This window comes from Alosa sapidissima, chromosome 19 (genome assembly GCF_018492685.1).
Source record: "Alosa sapidissima isolate fAloSap1 chromosome 19, fAloSap1.pri, whole genome shotgun sequence".
Taxonomy (NCBI): Eukaryota; Metazoa; Chordata; class Actinopteri; order Clupeiformes; family Clupeidae; genus Alosa; species Alosa sapidissima.
Genome location: NC_055975.1, coordinates 10,470,871 through 10,485,860, shown reverse-complemented (window position 1 = coordinate 10,485,860; position 14,990 = coordinate 10,470,871). Strand labels below are relative to the sequence as shown.

Here is a 14,990-nt window from a genome sequence, read left to right as displayed (position 1 = left end):
CATAAAAGTGGGAGAAAAAAATTGAATATTCAACATGAAGACTTTGTTTACCATTTGATCATTGTCTTTCTCTGGAAAAGGTGATCCACAGTTAATTTTGCTTTCAGTTAACAGTCTTTTCTGCACATGCTGGAGATAACAAGAAAAGGCCATTCGAGCCTGCACTTTACTGTATAAAAGTAAAAGAAAGGGAGACAGAGAGGAGAGGGAGAAGTGAGAAGTCAACATATAGCAGGGAAATGGGCATAAGATAGTACAAACATTCACAACACTTACAAACAAATGTAATGTTCTCAAAAGTTTGGCGAGTCAAATGAAAAGTCTGACCTGAGGTGCCATCCTTGCTGAAGGACATAAAGTAGGCTGAGATGTGGCTTGTTGATGGCTGAGGCATCTCCTGACAAGCGGGTGTCAAGGGCTGTCTCCCTCTGTTCATCCTGGGATTTGTGGGAGCACAGAGTAGAGGGTCTTCCCTTCTCATCACCCTCCACAAATGCTAGATCTTCTGCCTCTTCACCTTCCTCATCTCCACTGCTCACAAAAGCGTTCTCCCTGCATCTCCTGCCTGAATAGGATAGAGACACAGGGCAAGTTAGGACTGATTTTAAACGGGCCATGAGAGAAAAAGAAAAGGACGGAGTCAAACAACAGGCCAACAGACAGAGGAGTAGTCTATAGTCAGGAGTAGTCTGGTTGCAAACTTCAGATACATCGAGAATGATATGACCACTGTTATGACCCTGAACCTAAGCCTGAACTCCCTTGGGGAAGTACGAAGTGATGATAACAAAGAAGAGCCTTGTGGGACAAGAGGAAATACTTGGAAATAGTTGGACTAAAGAGCATGAGTCATGAGTAGTAATTGCTGTTATTTTGGTCGATGCCATTTTTTGGTTTATTCTATTCGTAGTTACTGAACATTGTTTTTTCATTATTTATTTGTTCCTGGCTGAGCGGTCAATAAAAAAAGGGAACCCTCAATTGGCAACTTTTAATGTTCCTGTTTTTCCACTATCACTCGGCCATCTTGCTCACACAAAGGTTGCACTAAGGTCCAATAACACTAAAGCTAAATGTCTCTACGTCAGTATTGAGGCATGAGTCATCTAAAACCTAAATGAGAGCTGTTTCAGTGCTGTGATCGCAGAACCCTGAGAGAAAGTTACAAAAATAGGCAACGATTATTTTTGATATTTTTTCTTATTGATAAGGGGCTTTACAACAGTTGTCTTTAGGGACTTTAGAAATGTTCCAGACAGTAATGGTAATTTACAATCCTAAATATGTCCATAAAATTAAATTCTGACATCAAAATGTTTTTGTCTCTGGCAATGGCAAACGACTAAGTGTTAGTCTGATTTCCCCTCTCAGTGTATGTATGAGTGAACTTCTGCACAAATAATACAGCCCAGTCTCTGTGTGTGTGTGTGTGTGTGTGTGTGTGTGTGTGTGTGTGTGTGCGTGAGATGCATGTAATGTGTCAATGATGCCACACCGTCGTGACTGAAACTGACCAGTTTGTCTCCGCCTGCTCCTCTTGGCTGAGTGCCTCCTCAGGCAGCGGGTCTCAAGGCTAAGCAGCTTCCTCTCGTACAGCAGCACATGATCTGACTGGCAGCCATCCCCATCCACTGAAGCAACTGCACTAGCTCTACTACTGACATGATACAGATACTTACATAACCACTCGGAATGAATTACAAAGTCATCTAATTATTTCTAACAATAAAAGACTTGTATGTGCACGTGTATGAGCAAGTGTCTGGCGGTAACATGAGGGTTGACATCAGTTGGAGAACTGGAATACCAACCGTGATCTTGAAGCCATGGCTGCTTTTCCATATCTGAAATAGAGGAGGAAATGAAGTGAAACACTTTGTGGTCGCACTTAAATGGAACAACAAACTCTTCACACTCTACAATTCCTACCAGAGAAAAGTAAGTCATTTTCAAGGTATTACAGAGCAAAAACCTTCTGTTGAAATGAGCAGCTTTTGCAACACAGTGTTTGTTGTGCCTGTGTTTTATCTTTTTTCTTCAGTGACCGAAAACCTAAGATATACCGTCACAGTGGCAGGGTGCTCCTCCTCAAAAATGTTGTACTGTAAACTCACCTTCCAGGGAACAATCTGTTGGCCAGCATGGAGTTCATATTTGTCTTGTACTCCAGATAACCGCTAGGGAAATGAGCATGGACAGAAAGACAGATATAGATACATAAATATATTTGTAGTACACACACACACACACACACACACACACACACACACACACACACACACAACTCTTCATCAGTATATCATCTGAACGGTGTGGGAAAATAACATCAGATGTGTATCCGTGCGCCACACACACACACGTTTTTTAGAATGACTGCCTCTTACCACATTTTATCATTAAAGTTAAACAATTTCCCAAATATAGGATACATTATAAATAAACTGTGTTTTATGCCAATAAGACAAACTAAAACAACTGTGCATTAACCACAGTTTATTTTAGCATTCATTCATTCATTGTCATTAAACTACAACATTCAGTGTGGTCCCCTGCATCAATTGAACCAACACTTTAAGTGTTATCTTCATTGCACCATTTGAGACCTCACCATTATATCTCACCACTACAACAAAGTAATTCCACGTGAACTCTATTGAATATTACCATGTTGTTACTGATTTATTTATAGCTAACTGATTATCATAGCTAAAGTTGGATTATTCTTTAGAAACTTAGAAAGTCATTTGTTAGTTGTTATGAGCTGTTATTGTGTTACCATGGTTTTACCCACTTATTACCATAACACTCTCCTCTTATTACTGATCTGTAAAATGATACTGACCCCAAACTTGTACACGCTGCACAAAATGAATAAAACTGACAATTTACTCATTAAGTAAGATGACACTGTACTATAAAATGAAGCCTTGTTTCCATGGTATTCCATGGTGTTGGTAGCTAACAACACTTCAACCATCCACACCTGTAGAGTTCCCAAGTGTCTGAAGTGGGAAAAATCCGTACAAATCCCCCTCTCCTTTCATACTCTTCCTGTGTTCTCTTCAGTACCTTTGTCTGTCCAGAGATATGAGAAGAGAGAGTATGCCTTAGCACAACATCATACTACTTTCAAAGCCTACTGTCATAAATGGAGGGAAATGATCAGAAGTGGTCACTGATCATAATCCTGTGATTCTAGAGCCATGTTCAGACCACTAGCATACTTTTTAGCCTATCCAGAGTGTACCTAGATTGACAAATCTAATTCTAACCACATTTGGAGATGGTTTAAAATGTTATTCCAATCGGATTTCTACAGATGTGCCTCAGTCTGAACACTCTGGTCACTCAAATAGGATTTCCACAGTTACCACAGCAAACTATGCGTATAGAGTATGTATAGGTTGATGATGTGTAGACAGTCAAATCCAATTCAATTACTTGCAATAAAACAATGTGGGTAATCGTCGAAAAAGATCTGATTGGCAAAACAAGTCTGATTTGCCAGCAGTCTGAAGATAGCTGAAGAGGAGACCAATCTTCACCTTATTATTGTCTCATCTGCAAACACCTAAATGAGCACTTTCATCTCATCTCACCGTTTCACAGACAAGGAAATGAGACCAACAATATCACTGACTCTCAGTGAATTGAACGGAATTCTTCACATGACAAATTGGTCAGTGTTGTTTTTCATTGGTCATTTTCCAGCAAAGCACAACTGAGTACCTCCTCAGATGTAAGGCTGAGTGTGCTGTCTGCATGGCTCTCCTGCTTGGTACCCCCCTTCTCTGAGCTGTTTGCAGAATAAGGCCTCTGTCATTGGAAAAAATATGAAAATGGCTATTACTTTTACAGACAAAATCAGATTCATTTCCCTCAGTTCTTGATTGCGAGGTTATTTAGAGATTTGTACTTCTTTGTATGTGTTTGTGATAACTCACATTTTTAAGTAAATTGTTGCATCTCTTTAGCCATTTTCCAAAACTACAATGCTTATTTTGAAATGAATGAACCTGGGTGACATTTTATCACTTTCAAAAACAATACTGTGAATGAATTAATGAATTCACTGAATCAATGAATTCACTGTCAAAGATCAAGATGAAACTGAAACCAAACTACTGGTAGTCATATATTGCATAGCTGTTCTCAACTCCAGCGTGCTAACGCTAAAGGAGGAGTGGAGCTGTATGCAGTGGAGTGGAGTTGTATCCATGTAGTGAAATGGAGCTGTACCCATGCAGTTGAGTGGCGCTGTACCCATGTAGTGGAGTGGAGCGGAGCTGTATCTATGCAGTGCTAACGCTAAAGGAGAAGGGACTCTGTATCTATGCAGTGCTAACGCTAAAGGAGAAGTGACTCTGTATCTATGCAGTGCTAAATCTAAAGGAGAAGTGACGCTGTATGTATGCAGTGCTAACGCTAAAGGAGAAGTGACTGTATCTATGCAGTGTTAACGCTAAAGGAGAAGTGACTCTATATGCAGTGCTAACGCTAAAGGAGGAGTGACTGTATCTATGCAATGCTCACCTGAGATTTCTGGGTCTGGCACTTGAGACTGGACTCCTGCCCTGTTCGATCTACATGTGGCTGTCGCACCAAAGGGTCCTGACACACAATGCCTGATAGGTGAAAACATAAAGAACAGATAATAAAGACAGGAAATGGAAAAAAGAGTCTCAGAAACTCAGTCAAGCTCAAAAGAGAACACATTACATTCAAAGTACATTCATCCACCTGTATACAGTAAATATACATTTACATTTATTCATTTAGCAGACGCAAATCATATTAAAGGACAATTCCGGTGCAAAATGAACCTAGGGGTTAATAACACATGTGTACCGAGTTCGACCGTTCGATGGGATTTGTTTTCATGCTAGTCGAATGTGACCAGTTTTATTGCAAACCGCTAATTAGCGTTTAACGCTAGCCTTCGGGGCACACGTACAGTAGAAAGAAATTGCTATTTCTATACCACTAACAAGGCTCAAAATAGCACCACACTTACACAGTAGCATAATGAGGGTCTCTACATGTAAACCGAAGCATTGAGAACTTTGTAAGTGTACAGGCAGTTTATTAAAAAGAAACACATTACCGTTCACGTCTGGTTCACATACAGGCAATAAACTGCCTGTACACTTACAAAGTTCTCAATGCTTCGGTGTACATGTAGAGATGCCCCGAAGGCTAGCGTTAAACGCTAATTAGCGGTTTGCAATAAAACTGGTCACATTCGACTAGCATGAAAATAAATCCCAGCGAACGGATGTGTTATTAACCCCTAGGTTCATTTTGCACCGGAATTGTCCTTTAAGTGCTTTGCTGAAGGGCACAACGGTGATAGCCGGGAATTGAACCCACAACTTTTCAGGCCACTGCATGCTAGCCCAGCTCCTAAGCCACTACACTACCACCACCCCTGTCCTATAATAAATGTCCAGTGATTAAAACACATACAGGTATATGTGCCATCATGTACTTATATTCTCACTTTGTAGGCAAACTGGAGTGGGTCTCTCGCTCACCATTGTGGTAAGCTCCCCAACGACCATCCTCTACATGCATTTGCAGTGAATGGAGGTAAATGCCACAGGCCTGAAATCATTCATGGCTTTAGCATGGGGCTTTGTGGGCGCACAAATGACAGAGATCACCATCAGATCATTCAGGCCCACACTTCATTTCAGAAGGTGGTCGTAATGTGGTGGGCCCCATGATCCCAAAGTCTGCCATGACCAAGCCTCAGGTCAAAGAAGTTTGAGAATGTGAATGTGTGGTAAGAAAAAGGTGCCGTTAACCCGATCCCTTATTCCACACCTTCATGTAGGCAGTGCCATTTTACAGGGCAGGATTTTGGGCCCAGTCTTTATTCTTTTTTATTCACAATTCTTTATTATTCTCTTCTATTCATGCAGCCATAGTACATATGATAATGACAATAAAGAAATGATAAAATAGAAGACTTACCAATGAGGGATAACATGTCTGAAATCATACTGGCCTTGATCTTCAGATCTAGTGGAGTATCGCTGGAATCCAAGACACAAGGAAGAGACAAAAAAATGAAAAACAAATCAATTGCATCTGCAACCCCCTACAACATGCATATTTCCAGTGCACATGAAAATGACATTAAATATATAATAACAGAGCAGCAGGCAGGATTCTATAACAGGCAATGGTAAACAGGCTATCATAATGAGTACATCAGGATTCTATAACAGGCAATGGTAAACAGGCTATCATAATGAGTACATCAGGATTCTATAACAGGCAATGGTGTATAGATTGAACGAAGAGTCATCATTTAGAGCTGCTTTCCTTTGGCGGAATAGGGATTAAATAGACAGAAAATACAGAAAACTTATGAACAAAACTAGAATATCATGGTACTGGAATTCACTAAAAAAAATATATATTCTTCAACGCAGATGGAGCCTTAGAGCAACAGGTGTTGCCCAGCAATACCAACAATGGTATAGAATACTTAGCAGAGGCAACACAGTAGAAACATCTAGAGTCTCCAATAAATTAATAGATTACTTGGGAAAGATGTGAAAGTCGTGAATTAAAAGTGGTATAACTGGCCATGACCATGGTCCGTATTCATTTCTATGTTAACAGCAAATACCATGTATCTGAATATTACCATAGTCCATCCAATATAACACAATATTCTGCAGTGTTCTGAGTATGTGTATAAACACATACACTCAATATATCTCAAACCTGACTTCTGTTTTACTCAGATCATCAATATTTCTGTCACTCACCAAGCTAGAGAAGGAGATAGGTTAACTTCCAAGAGCCAAGGCTTAAGGTTGGAATCAATAAGGACATCAAAACCATAGAGTTCTGCAGACAAACACACAAGCAAAAAGATGGAGGTTGTCATATTCTAATAACTAGATGTACCGCAGAGCGGTACAAAATATGACCGCCGCCCAGTCCAGCACATTTTTTCCACAAAAATAAATCACGCTGAAAGGCCTATATGATTCTAACTGTCTCACTAAATTGCATTATCCACACTCAATTCTCACTGGTATCTGCTAGACAACAATACCAAAACATGATTAGTTCATAGATTTCACATGTAAAATTAATTTTATACAACCCCACCCCCATCTTGCCTGTTCATAATTCTGAGAAATTCTTGTGTGCATGTGTGCGTGTACATGTTTATGTGTGTGGGTGTGTGTGTTTGTGTGTGTGCCTGCGTATATGCCTGTGTTTGTGCATGTGCATGCATGCGTACATATGTCTACTGTCTGAGTATGTGTCATACGTATGATTACTGTGAATGTATGTGTGTGCGTGTGTATCTGTTTATGCACATGTGTGCACATGGAATGGGTTAAGATGACCCCTGGAGGCAAACATACGGAAAAAAATTGGTCATCCTAGTCCCTACGGTTCTCAAGATATTCACAGAAAACTGTGTCTGCCCTACCCTCCTTTCGGGGGGTCCAGTCCAGCGGGGGGGCTACAGATCAAAACGAAAAATGATGGTTCCATGCTATCCATGTGGGGTTACATGCCCACCAAGTTTCGTGTACCCCGGTCTTTCAGTGTCCCGGGAATCCTTGTTGGTGTACCGTCACTAAATGTACACATAAATAATTTTATTGTAAGGCCCCCCATGAACGAAAGTTCACAAAACTTGGCATGCATTCGGAGGGTGTCATAATGATCCTACACTTTCAATTTCGTGCAGTTTTGACCATGTCAGCCAGAGATATTGTGATGAAAACACCTAATTTTTTGCTTTTTAATTTTTAACTAGGTGGCGCTATACATGAAATAAGTGGTAATGGGATGGGTTGACATGTCCCCTTAAGACCAACATACAAAAAAAAGGTGGACCTCCTAGGCCCTACGGTTCTCGAGATATTCACAGAAAACTCTCTCCGTCCACCTACAGGCCAGTTGGTGTATAGTAACATAAATTAATTTATTGTGTGGCCCCCCATGAGTGGAATTCCACTAAACTTGGCATGCATTCAGAGGGTGTCATAATGTTCCTACACTTCCAATTTCGTGCAGTTTTGACTATGTTAGGTCACAGATACCTGCGATTACAACACCTCATTTTTACTTTTTTGTGTTTAACTAGGTGGCGCTATACATGAAATGAGTGGTTATGGAATGGGTTGACATAGCCTCTTGAGATCAACATACAAAAAAAATGGTCCTCCTAAACCCTACGGTTCTCGAGATATTCACAGAAAACTGTGTCTGCCCTACCCTCCTTTCGGGGGGTCCAGTCCAGCGGGGGGGCTACAGATCAAAACGAAAAACGATGGTTCCATGCTATCCATGTGGGGTTACATGCCCACCAAGTTTCGTGTACCCCGGTCTTACAGTGTCCCGGGAATCCTTGACGGAAATTTGGACATGCGAAAAAAAAAAAATCTGACTAAACCTATATGACCGCCGCTTCGCTGCACGGCGGTCATAATAATAATACTAATAATAATAATAATAATAACTTATACTTTATTGTCCTCTAGGGTCAATTTGTTCTCTGCATTTTACCCATCCGGGGGTAGTGTGCACATATTCACACACACACACACACACATATACACGGCACCCGGGGAGTAGTCGGGGGTTAGGTGCTTTTCTCAAGGGCCACTTCCAAGGAGACTTTGTGCACATCCCAGGTGCTGAACAAAAAAAAGTCAAATTTTTTAGGAAAAAGGTTCGCACACTCCAAATGTGTGGCAAATAATGAGAAAATAAAAAGCTTTGCTTAAGGACACCTCATCCGTGGATGTGGAAGAGCTGTTTTAAATCACTCCCCCACCCACATTTTTCCTACCAGTCAGGGATTGAACCGGCCACCCTCCGGTCACAAGTCCGATTCCCTAACTAAGTAGGCCACGGATGCAACTGGTCTGTCAAAAACATGCTCAAATACTATCTTACAATCCCATTAACAACCCTATAACTAGGCTGGGCAATAAAAAGGCCCATTTTAGCAGACATCCAGTGCTCCCTCATGCTTATCTGGTACCCACATGAATGATTAAGTGAGCTTTATGCTGGTTGACAATAGGCTCCTGCAACTAACTGAATCTCCAACTCGAAGTGGTAACGTAACATGTGGAGGTGGTGTCCAGTGACCAGCGTCACAGTCCCCTTACAGAAATTTCAGGTTTCTGGCGAACAGTTACTACAAATTTGAGGCAAGGTCATATTTTCACTTGCAAATTAGGTTTCTAGCAAACAGTTGCAGTTAACTTTTGGCAATATTGCAAATTTTCAGCAATGTCATATGCAAATCAGAAGTTCACTGGAAGTTTGCCATTATTGGCTAAGTGTGGTGACAAATCATTGGCGAACACATTTGCCACTAGTGACAATATTGGCAAACTTCTGGCAATATTTTCTTGTGAACTCATTTGTTTCCCACAAATCACCCACAAGTTTGCTGCAAATCTGCTGCAAACATTTACATTTTGTAAGGGTCTGTCTAAATAAAATAATGTTGCAGCTTAGCGGAGCCACTGATAGTGTTCAACGCACTACTAACCATTCTCCTCGGTCCGTCATCATACTGTATAAAGCCTGCCCCATGCCAGATAAGTGGTTGCGATTGGTTCCTGGGTTTTTGCTGATGTAGAAATTCGCTTACATGTTAAGGTTGTTAGAAAGACCTGCTGAGCAAATTCAAAAGCGCTCACAGATTCGTCTGGCTAGCTGAATGCAGTCCGATGGCCGGGCCTGAAGGCTTTGCCAAAGAAGACCTATTCTATAGTACTTATGGAAATGATCATTGTTGTATGGTGTCGGCTGTTTATGAAGCATTTGTAAGCCACTGTCTATTTGTAAAAGCAAAAGGTAAAAAAGAGAAGTAACATTAATTAGTCAGCGATATTGTAGGTCTTAAAAACTACAAGGGGCATAGTGCTTTGGACTTGTAACCGGAGGGTTGCCGGTTCGAACCCCGACCAGTAGGCACGGCTTAAGTGCCCTTGAGCAAGGCACCTAACCCCTCACTGCTCCCCGAGCGCCGCTGTTGTTGCAGGCAGCTCACTGTGCCGGGATTAGTGTGTGCTTCACCTCACTCTGTGCTGAGTGTGTTTCACTAATTCACGGATTGGGATAAATGCAGAGACCAAATTTATCTCACGGGATCAAAAGAGTATATACTTATACTTATACTTATGTGCACGACCATTTGCATACGCAGGGCCAAGATTTACCTATGGATCTTACCAAAGCAATTGGTCCTGTAGGGAATGAACATCTTGCAAGCAGAGGCTACCGTGAGCTCCACACTTAGCAGAGCTTTTATCACCAGGTCCTCTATCTGCCCCATTAGCACTGGAACACAATACAAAATGTCTATGTAACAAAAATCATCCAAACTCATCATCATAACTCATATATTCATTCATTTAATGTTATTCAACTAACCCTTATTTATTAAGTGTTCAAATCATTGTAGCCATTTAAAGCACTTTCAAATTTCTTAAGGCCAATTTCTAGTCCAGGTGAAAAGTGTCGCTCAACAAAATATGATGTGAAAGAGACTAAATTTGTGTCTACTAGGGTGTTGCAGAGCTCATCACGTACTTGTGTACCAATTGTAATGGTGCAGAGTTGTTGCATACTATGATATCAACTCAGAGTTATACACTGAGTTGTCTGTTGCCGTGGTCACAGTGTGTGTCTGTTCACTTCCGCGTTTTGGAAATATAATGTAACATGTAGTGAATGTACAAGCTGAAAGTAGGTGACGTTATATTTGCCACTTTGTTGCTGGCACAAGGCAGCACGGCAGCATGAAAGCCTACAGTGCCGCCACATCTGTCGACAACAATATTATTTGTCAAGAGAACACTTGGCTCCTAGACTACATATAAATAAAAGAGAGACAGTTAACTATAAATCCTGCAGGTAGAGCTGGCAGAAGATGTGAGAGCTTTCCACCCACTCACATGTGGTGTTCATGCCCTGCTGTTTCAGATACCGCAGCATTGCACTCATACTCCATTTGTTGCCATAGTCCTCCACTTCAGCGTCATCACAGCTGCACAGAATGGAAAACACTATCTGGATTATAGCATTTTAATAGACTAGCATAGAGTGTGGGATGCCTGGTCTGTAGCTACTTGCTTTTCATCATCCCATATCGACACAATAAGCATTTTCACAAAGATATGCCTTAATTTGAATTCATTTGTGTCACATTATCTTAAAAGTTTTTCTACCATTTTTTTTAGCATTTATAAGCAATGGCTACTACATAGTATTATCGACCTCTTTTGAGTAACAGAGACAGTGTGCCATTATTCCAGATCTGAAATATTTATAATCATTTAGGATAAAAGCACCCAGATGAATATCCATTACATTACATTTCTTAATAAAACAACTCTAAAACACTTGTTGGGTGCGCAAAAATCAGTTGGATTGAACATTTTAAGTACAATTATATCATACTTGGATGGATGGATTCATACCGTACAAAGACATGCTTGCTATCTATGTATCTATGAAATGTTTTTTTACATTCGTCAATAAAGAATTTCAATCTATCAATCAATCAATCAAATGCTAGCTTTCTATAAGTGTAAACACTTTCAAATTCTTTGTGCCAGATATTCTTGCTTACCTGACATAATCACTGCTCTTCTTGTTAACACTGTAATTAGTAAGATGCATGAACTGATTCTTGATGTTCTTTGTATTCTGTTCATACTTCACTGTGGCAAACCTATGGATCAAAAAGGTCACTCTTTTTTAGATGGAAGAGTATCATCCACTCCACTTATTCTGGATTAAAAACAGAATTTTGACTTAGGCCAAACAACAAGGCCCAAGAAATGCAGGCCCACAAATTTACATGGATTTGTTATTTACAGAGCCAGTGGACATTGCATAACTATTATGTTTAGATAAATAGACATTTATTAATCCTTTCAGAAATTCATCTTGTACCATATAGCTCATCAGATAGACAGACAACAGACCACAGACAACAGGACCACTAAACCCTCCCACAACCCCACACAACAACAATACACAACACCAAGCATCTCTACATTATAAAGTTATTGTTAGTACCTGTAGGGTATCAATAGTAAGGTGCAATATCATCAGTGACATTTTAATATTATACCAAAGTGCAGTATTATCTCACAGAAAGGTTTAAGTTATTTTCCTTAACTTATACAGCAGTGTAAGGCTGGTAGGAATAAATGATTTGCGAGCCTGGTTGGTTTGTAAGGATGGCACTGTTTGCATTCTTCTACCCTTGTACAACTACAGGTCTATTTCAAACTTCCCCAAGGTTATTGAGACAGTCGTCTTTAACCAAATCAGTAACTACTGAAATATAAATGGCTCTTATGACAACCTCCGTCAGGGTTTCATGGACATCATAGTACTGAAAATGCTCTTGTAAAGGTATTAAATGACATTCATCTGAATACAGACTCATCTAAAAAAGATGGTCCTAGTATTGTTAGATCTTAGTGCGGTTGATCATAAAATACTACTTGACAGTTTGGAGAACTGTGCTGGACTCTCAGGAAATGTCCTTAGATGGTTCAAGTCCTACCTAGAAGACAGGGATTACTTTGTTTCTATCGGCACTTATGTATCAGAGAAAACCACCATGCCATATGGAGGGATGGATTCTTGGGCCCCTTTTGTTTAACTTGCACATGCTGCCTCTTGGCCAAATCTTTCAAGTGTACAATGTGGCTTATCATAGCTGTGCAGATGATATCCAGATCTATCAGAAAACTTCGGTCCCAATAAGTCATTGTGTCTGTGTCTTGAAAAAGTAAATGATAGCTTCAGCGAAAGTTCTACTAGGAAGACTCGTAGTGTAGCTTACTCCTCCCATGCTTACACGGAGCCAATCTTAGCTTTGCCTACTTTTGGGAAAGCCCTGCAATCTGATCATTCACTCATTCAATCAGCGCTAGCCTATAGGAATTCAGTGGGCTCTTTAAATATGTACCACCTAACACTGCTTCTGCTTCTCAGTATGCTGACTTTGACGTCCTAGCTCAGGCTTCCGCGTGGACCTGGGCTCTCTGCATTTTTACATTCGCCCCTTCTGCCCTCAGTGGCGTTACTTGTTACAATCCTACCGCGCTCGTTTGCTGCGCTGTTCAGACCTGTGCGTCCTTCAGTCAGGGCCACTGCATGTCGCTTCATCGCTAATCTCTGCCTATCGGAGCCAGTCACGCTCACGCTGTTGCAGCCTTCAATTCACGATAGCCTACTGCCGGGTCGCCGTCCTCGCGCAACTCTGTTGCAGGCCCATGTCGTTTTCGGCAACAATTTCTCAAGCTTCAGCGTCTGGTTGGTAAGGTTATCGTGCTCTCTTCCCAAGCTCCTCGAGCTGGGCTACATTCTATCCACAGTCATGCAACCTGCTTGCCAACGATATTCGGCGGGCAGCAAACTGACTTGTCTGACACGGTTTAACTTTCACTTAAGCCTCCTTACATAATTTCTGCTGATTTTATAATCCTTGCGATTCGTGCTGTAAATTGCTGGCCTGCACCACGCTGCCGTTGAACCCAACCCTGTATTAAGACCTGTTTAATTGATGTTCTACACTCACTGTGGTTATCTCGATGTCTACCTTGGTTGAGCGTCGTCAAACCAGTTGTCTTTTTGTATAGCCTCTTAATTTGCCTCGCTGCTCGTTGGGCTGCTTAGGCTTTAGGCTAGGCTACTCGTCTGCTGGACCTTCGGTTCAGGTATCACTCCTTGTGCATGGCTGCGGGAAGCCAGTTCATCGTTGCATTCGTTTAATCATCCGGGATTGCGTCCCATACCTTCTGGTAGGAAGTCTACACGGCCTTCCTTGGTTGATTCTCTGCATGCACTTGCAGTTGCTCAAACTACTCAGCTACCGCTGATCTGTGATGTCCCAGGTATGCCGTGACGTCCCCGACGTTCTCAGCTATCTGGGTTCTCAATTTTGGGGGGTCTTACACCAAAGCTCGAACCAAAATGACGGCACGCCGGCCCATGGTCATCAATTGCCAGTATGTCACACAAGCTATTATCTAGGCAATAATAGGTGTTTTCTTTCAATGCCCGTATTATGTCAGTGTTCATGAGCTGACACCACAGTGTGGGCTCATGCCCACATGGTTGAGCTTTTAATTAAGAAGCTGTGTCATTTGTGTATGTAACATATCCTTCTAGTGTCTTTTGTATGGTTAAAATGTCTTTTCTGATTCCGTATCGTGTATTGGGTTCCTAGGAATTCTATGGCAGGCCTCACTTTGCTCACTGCCCACCAGTGGGTCGCTTCAGCACTCCATATATAGGTTTTAATGGTTACCGGCTGTCCATGATTATGTCGGCAATTTTACATTTTGCTAGTTGTGGTTTAAATGGTGGCCTATGCTGGAAGTTCGTTGTTCACGACTACCAACGTAGCCGTTGCCTGGTTGTTTTACCAATGACGATGCTACATGTCACCTGTCTAACCACTCCTTCCTTCTCGCAGGTCAAACGGAGCGGTCCATCATCACTGGCAGACTCAAGTCTCCTTCAGGCCAACGCCGCGCCCTTCATGCACTCTCTTTAGTCAACGGGTCTCTGCGTGTCCGTGTGATTTCAGCCCATCTAGTCACGCCATCAGTCACATTGATTGCTGACTCGAATTGCTGTTTTAGCAGGATCCTCTGCAAATAATGTGTACTCTAATTTCCATTCTCCATTTTGCCTTGGCTGTTTTGTTTTGGCAGATATGCTCACCCGAAGTGATCGCGCCAGGGAGGACGTGCAAGTTCCTTTTACATTCTCCTCCCAATCTTTAATTTGCTAACCCCTGCAGGTGCATCATGCCTCCCCTCTTCCGTTGAGGGGATTCAGTTCGTCAATGGAGAAGCAGTTCCACATATCACACTAACATCTACTTTCTTACAGGGATGGCAGTGCCGGTTCACAGAATCACGCAATCGTGTGGATCATGTTTCCAGTTCATACTGGAG

General features: G+C 41.5%; 1 protein-coding gene across 4 annotated transcripts in view; it reads right to left on the bottom strand.

Moving 5' to 3' along the window:
- The window catches only part of ttll5 (tubulin tyrosine ligase-like family, member 5), a 39,382-nt gene that overhangs the window by 12,685 nt on the left and 11,707 nt on the right, over positions 1–14,990 (bottom strand). For 3 of the 4 annotated variants that reach the window (XM_042072176.1, XM_042072179.1, XM_042072177.1), the window contains 13 exons: positions 11,636–11,737; positions 10,959–11,050; positions 10,234–10,341; positions 6,783–6,864; positions 5,977–6,038; positions 4,534–4,625; positions 3,730–3,816; positions 2,984–3,075; positions 2,115–2,177; positions 1,812–1,844; positions 1,515–1,657; positions 328–565; positions 52–169 (listed from right to left, as the gene is read on the bottom strand). In XM_042072176.1, the coding sequence (XP_041928110.1) occupies positions 52–169; positions 328–565; positions 1,515–1,657; positions 1,812–1,844; positions 2,115–2,177; positions 2,984–3,075; positions 3,730–3,816; positions 4,534–4,625; positions 5,977–6,038; positions 6,783–6,864; positions 10,234–10,341; positions 10,959–11,050; positions 11,636–11,737 (1,312 nt within the window). The remainder of the gene's footprint in view (positions 1–51; positions 170–327; positions 566–1,514; positions 1,658–1,811; positions 1,845–2,114; positions 2,178–2,983; positions 3,076–3,729; positions 3,817–4,533; positions 4,626–5,976; positions 6,039–6,782; positions 6,865–10,233; positions 10,342–10,958; positions 11,051–11,635; positions 11,738–14,990) is intronic. The other variant, XM_042072178.1, reaches the window with a different exon arrangement.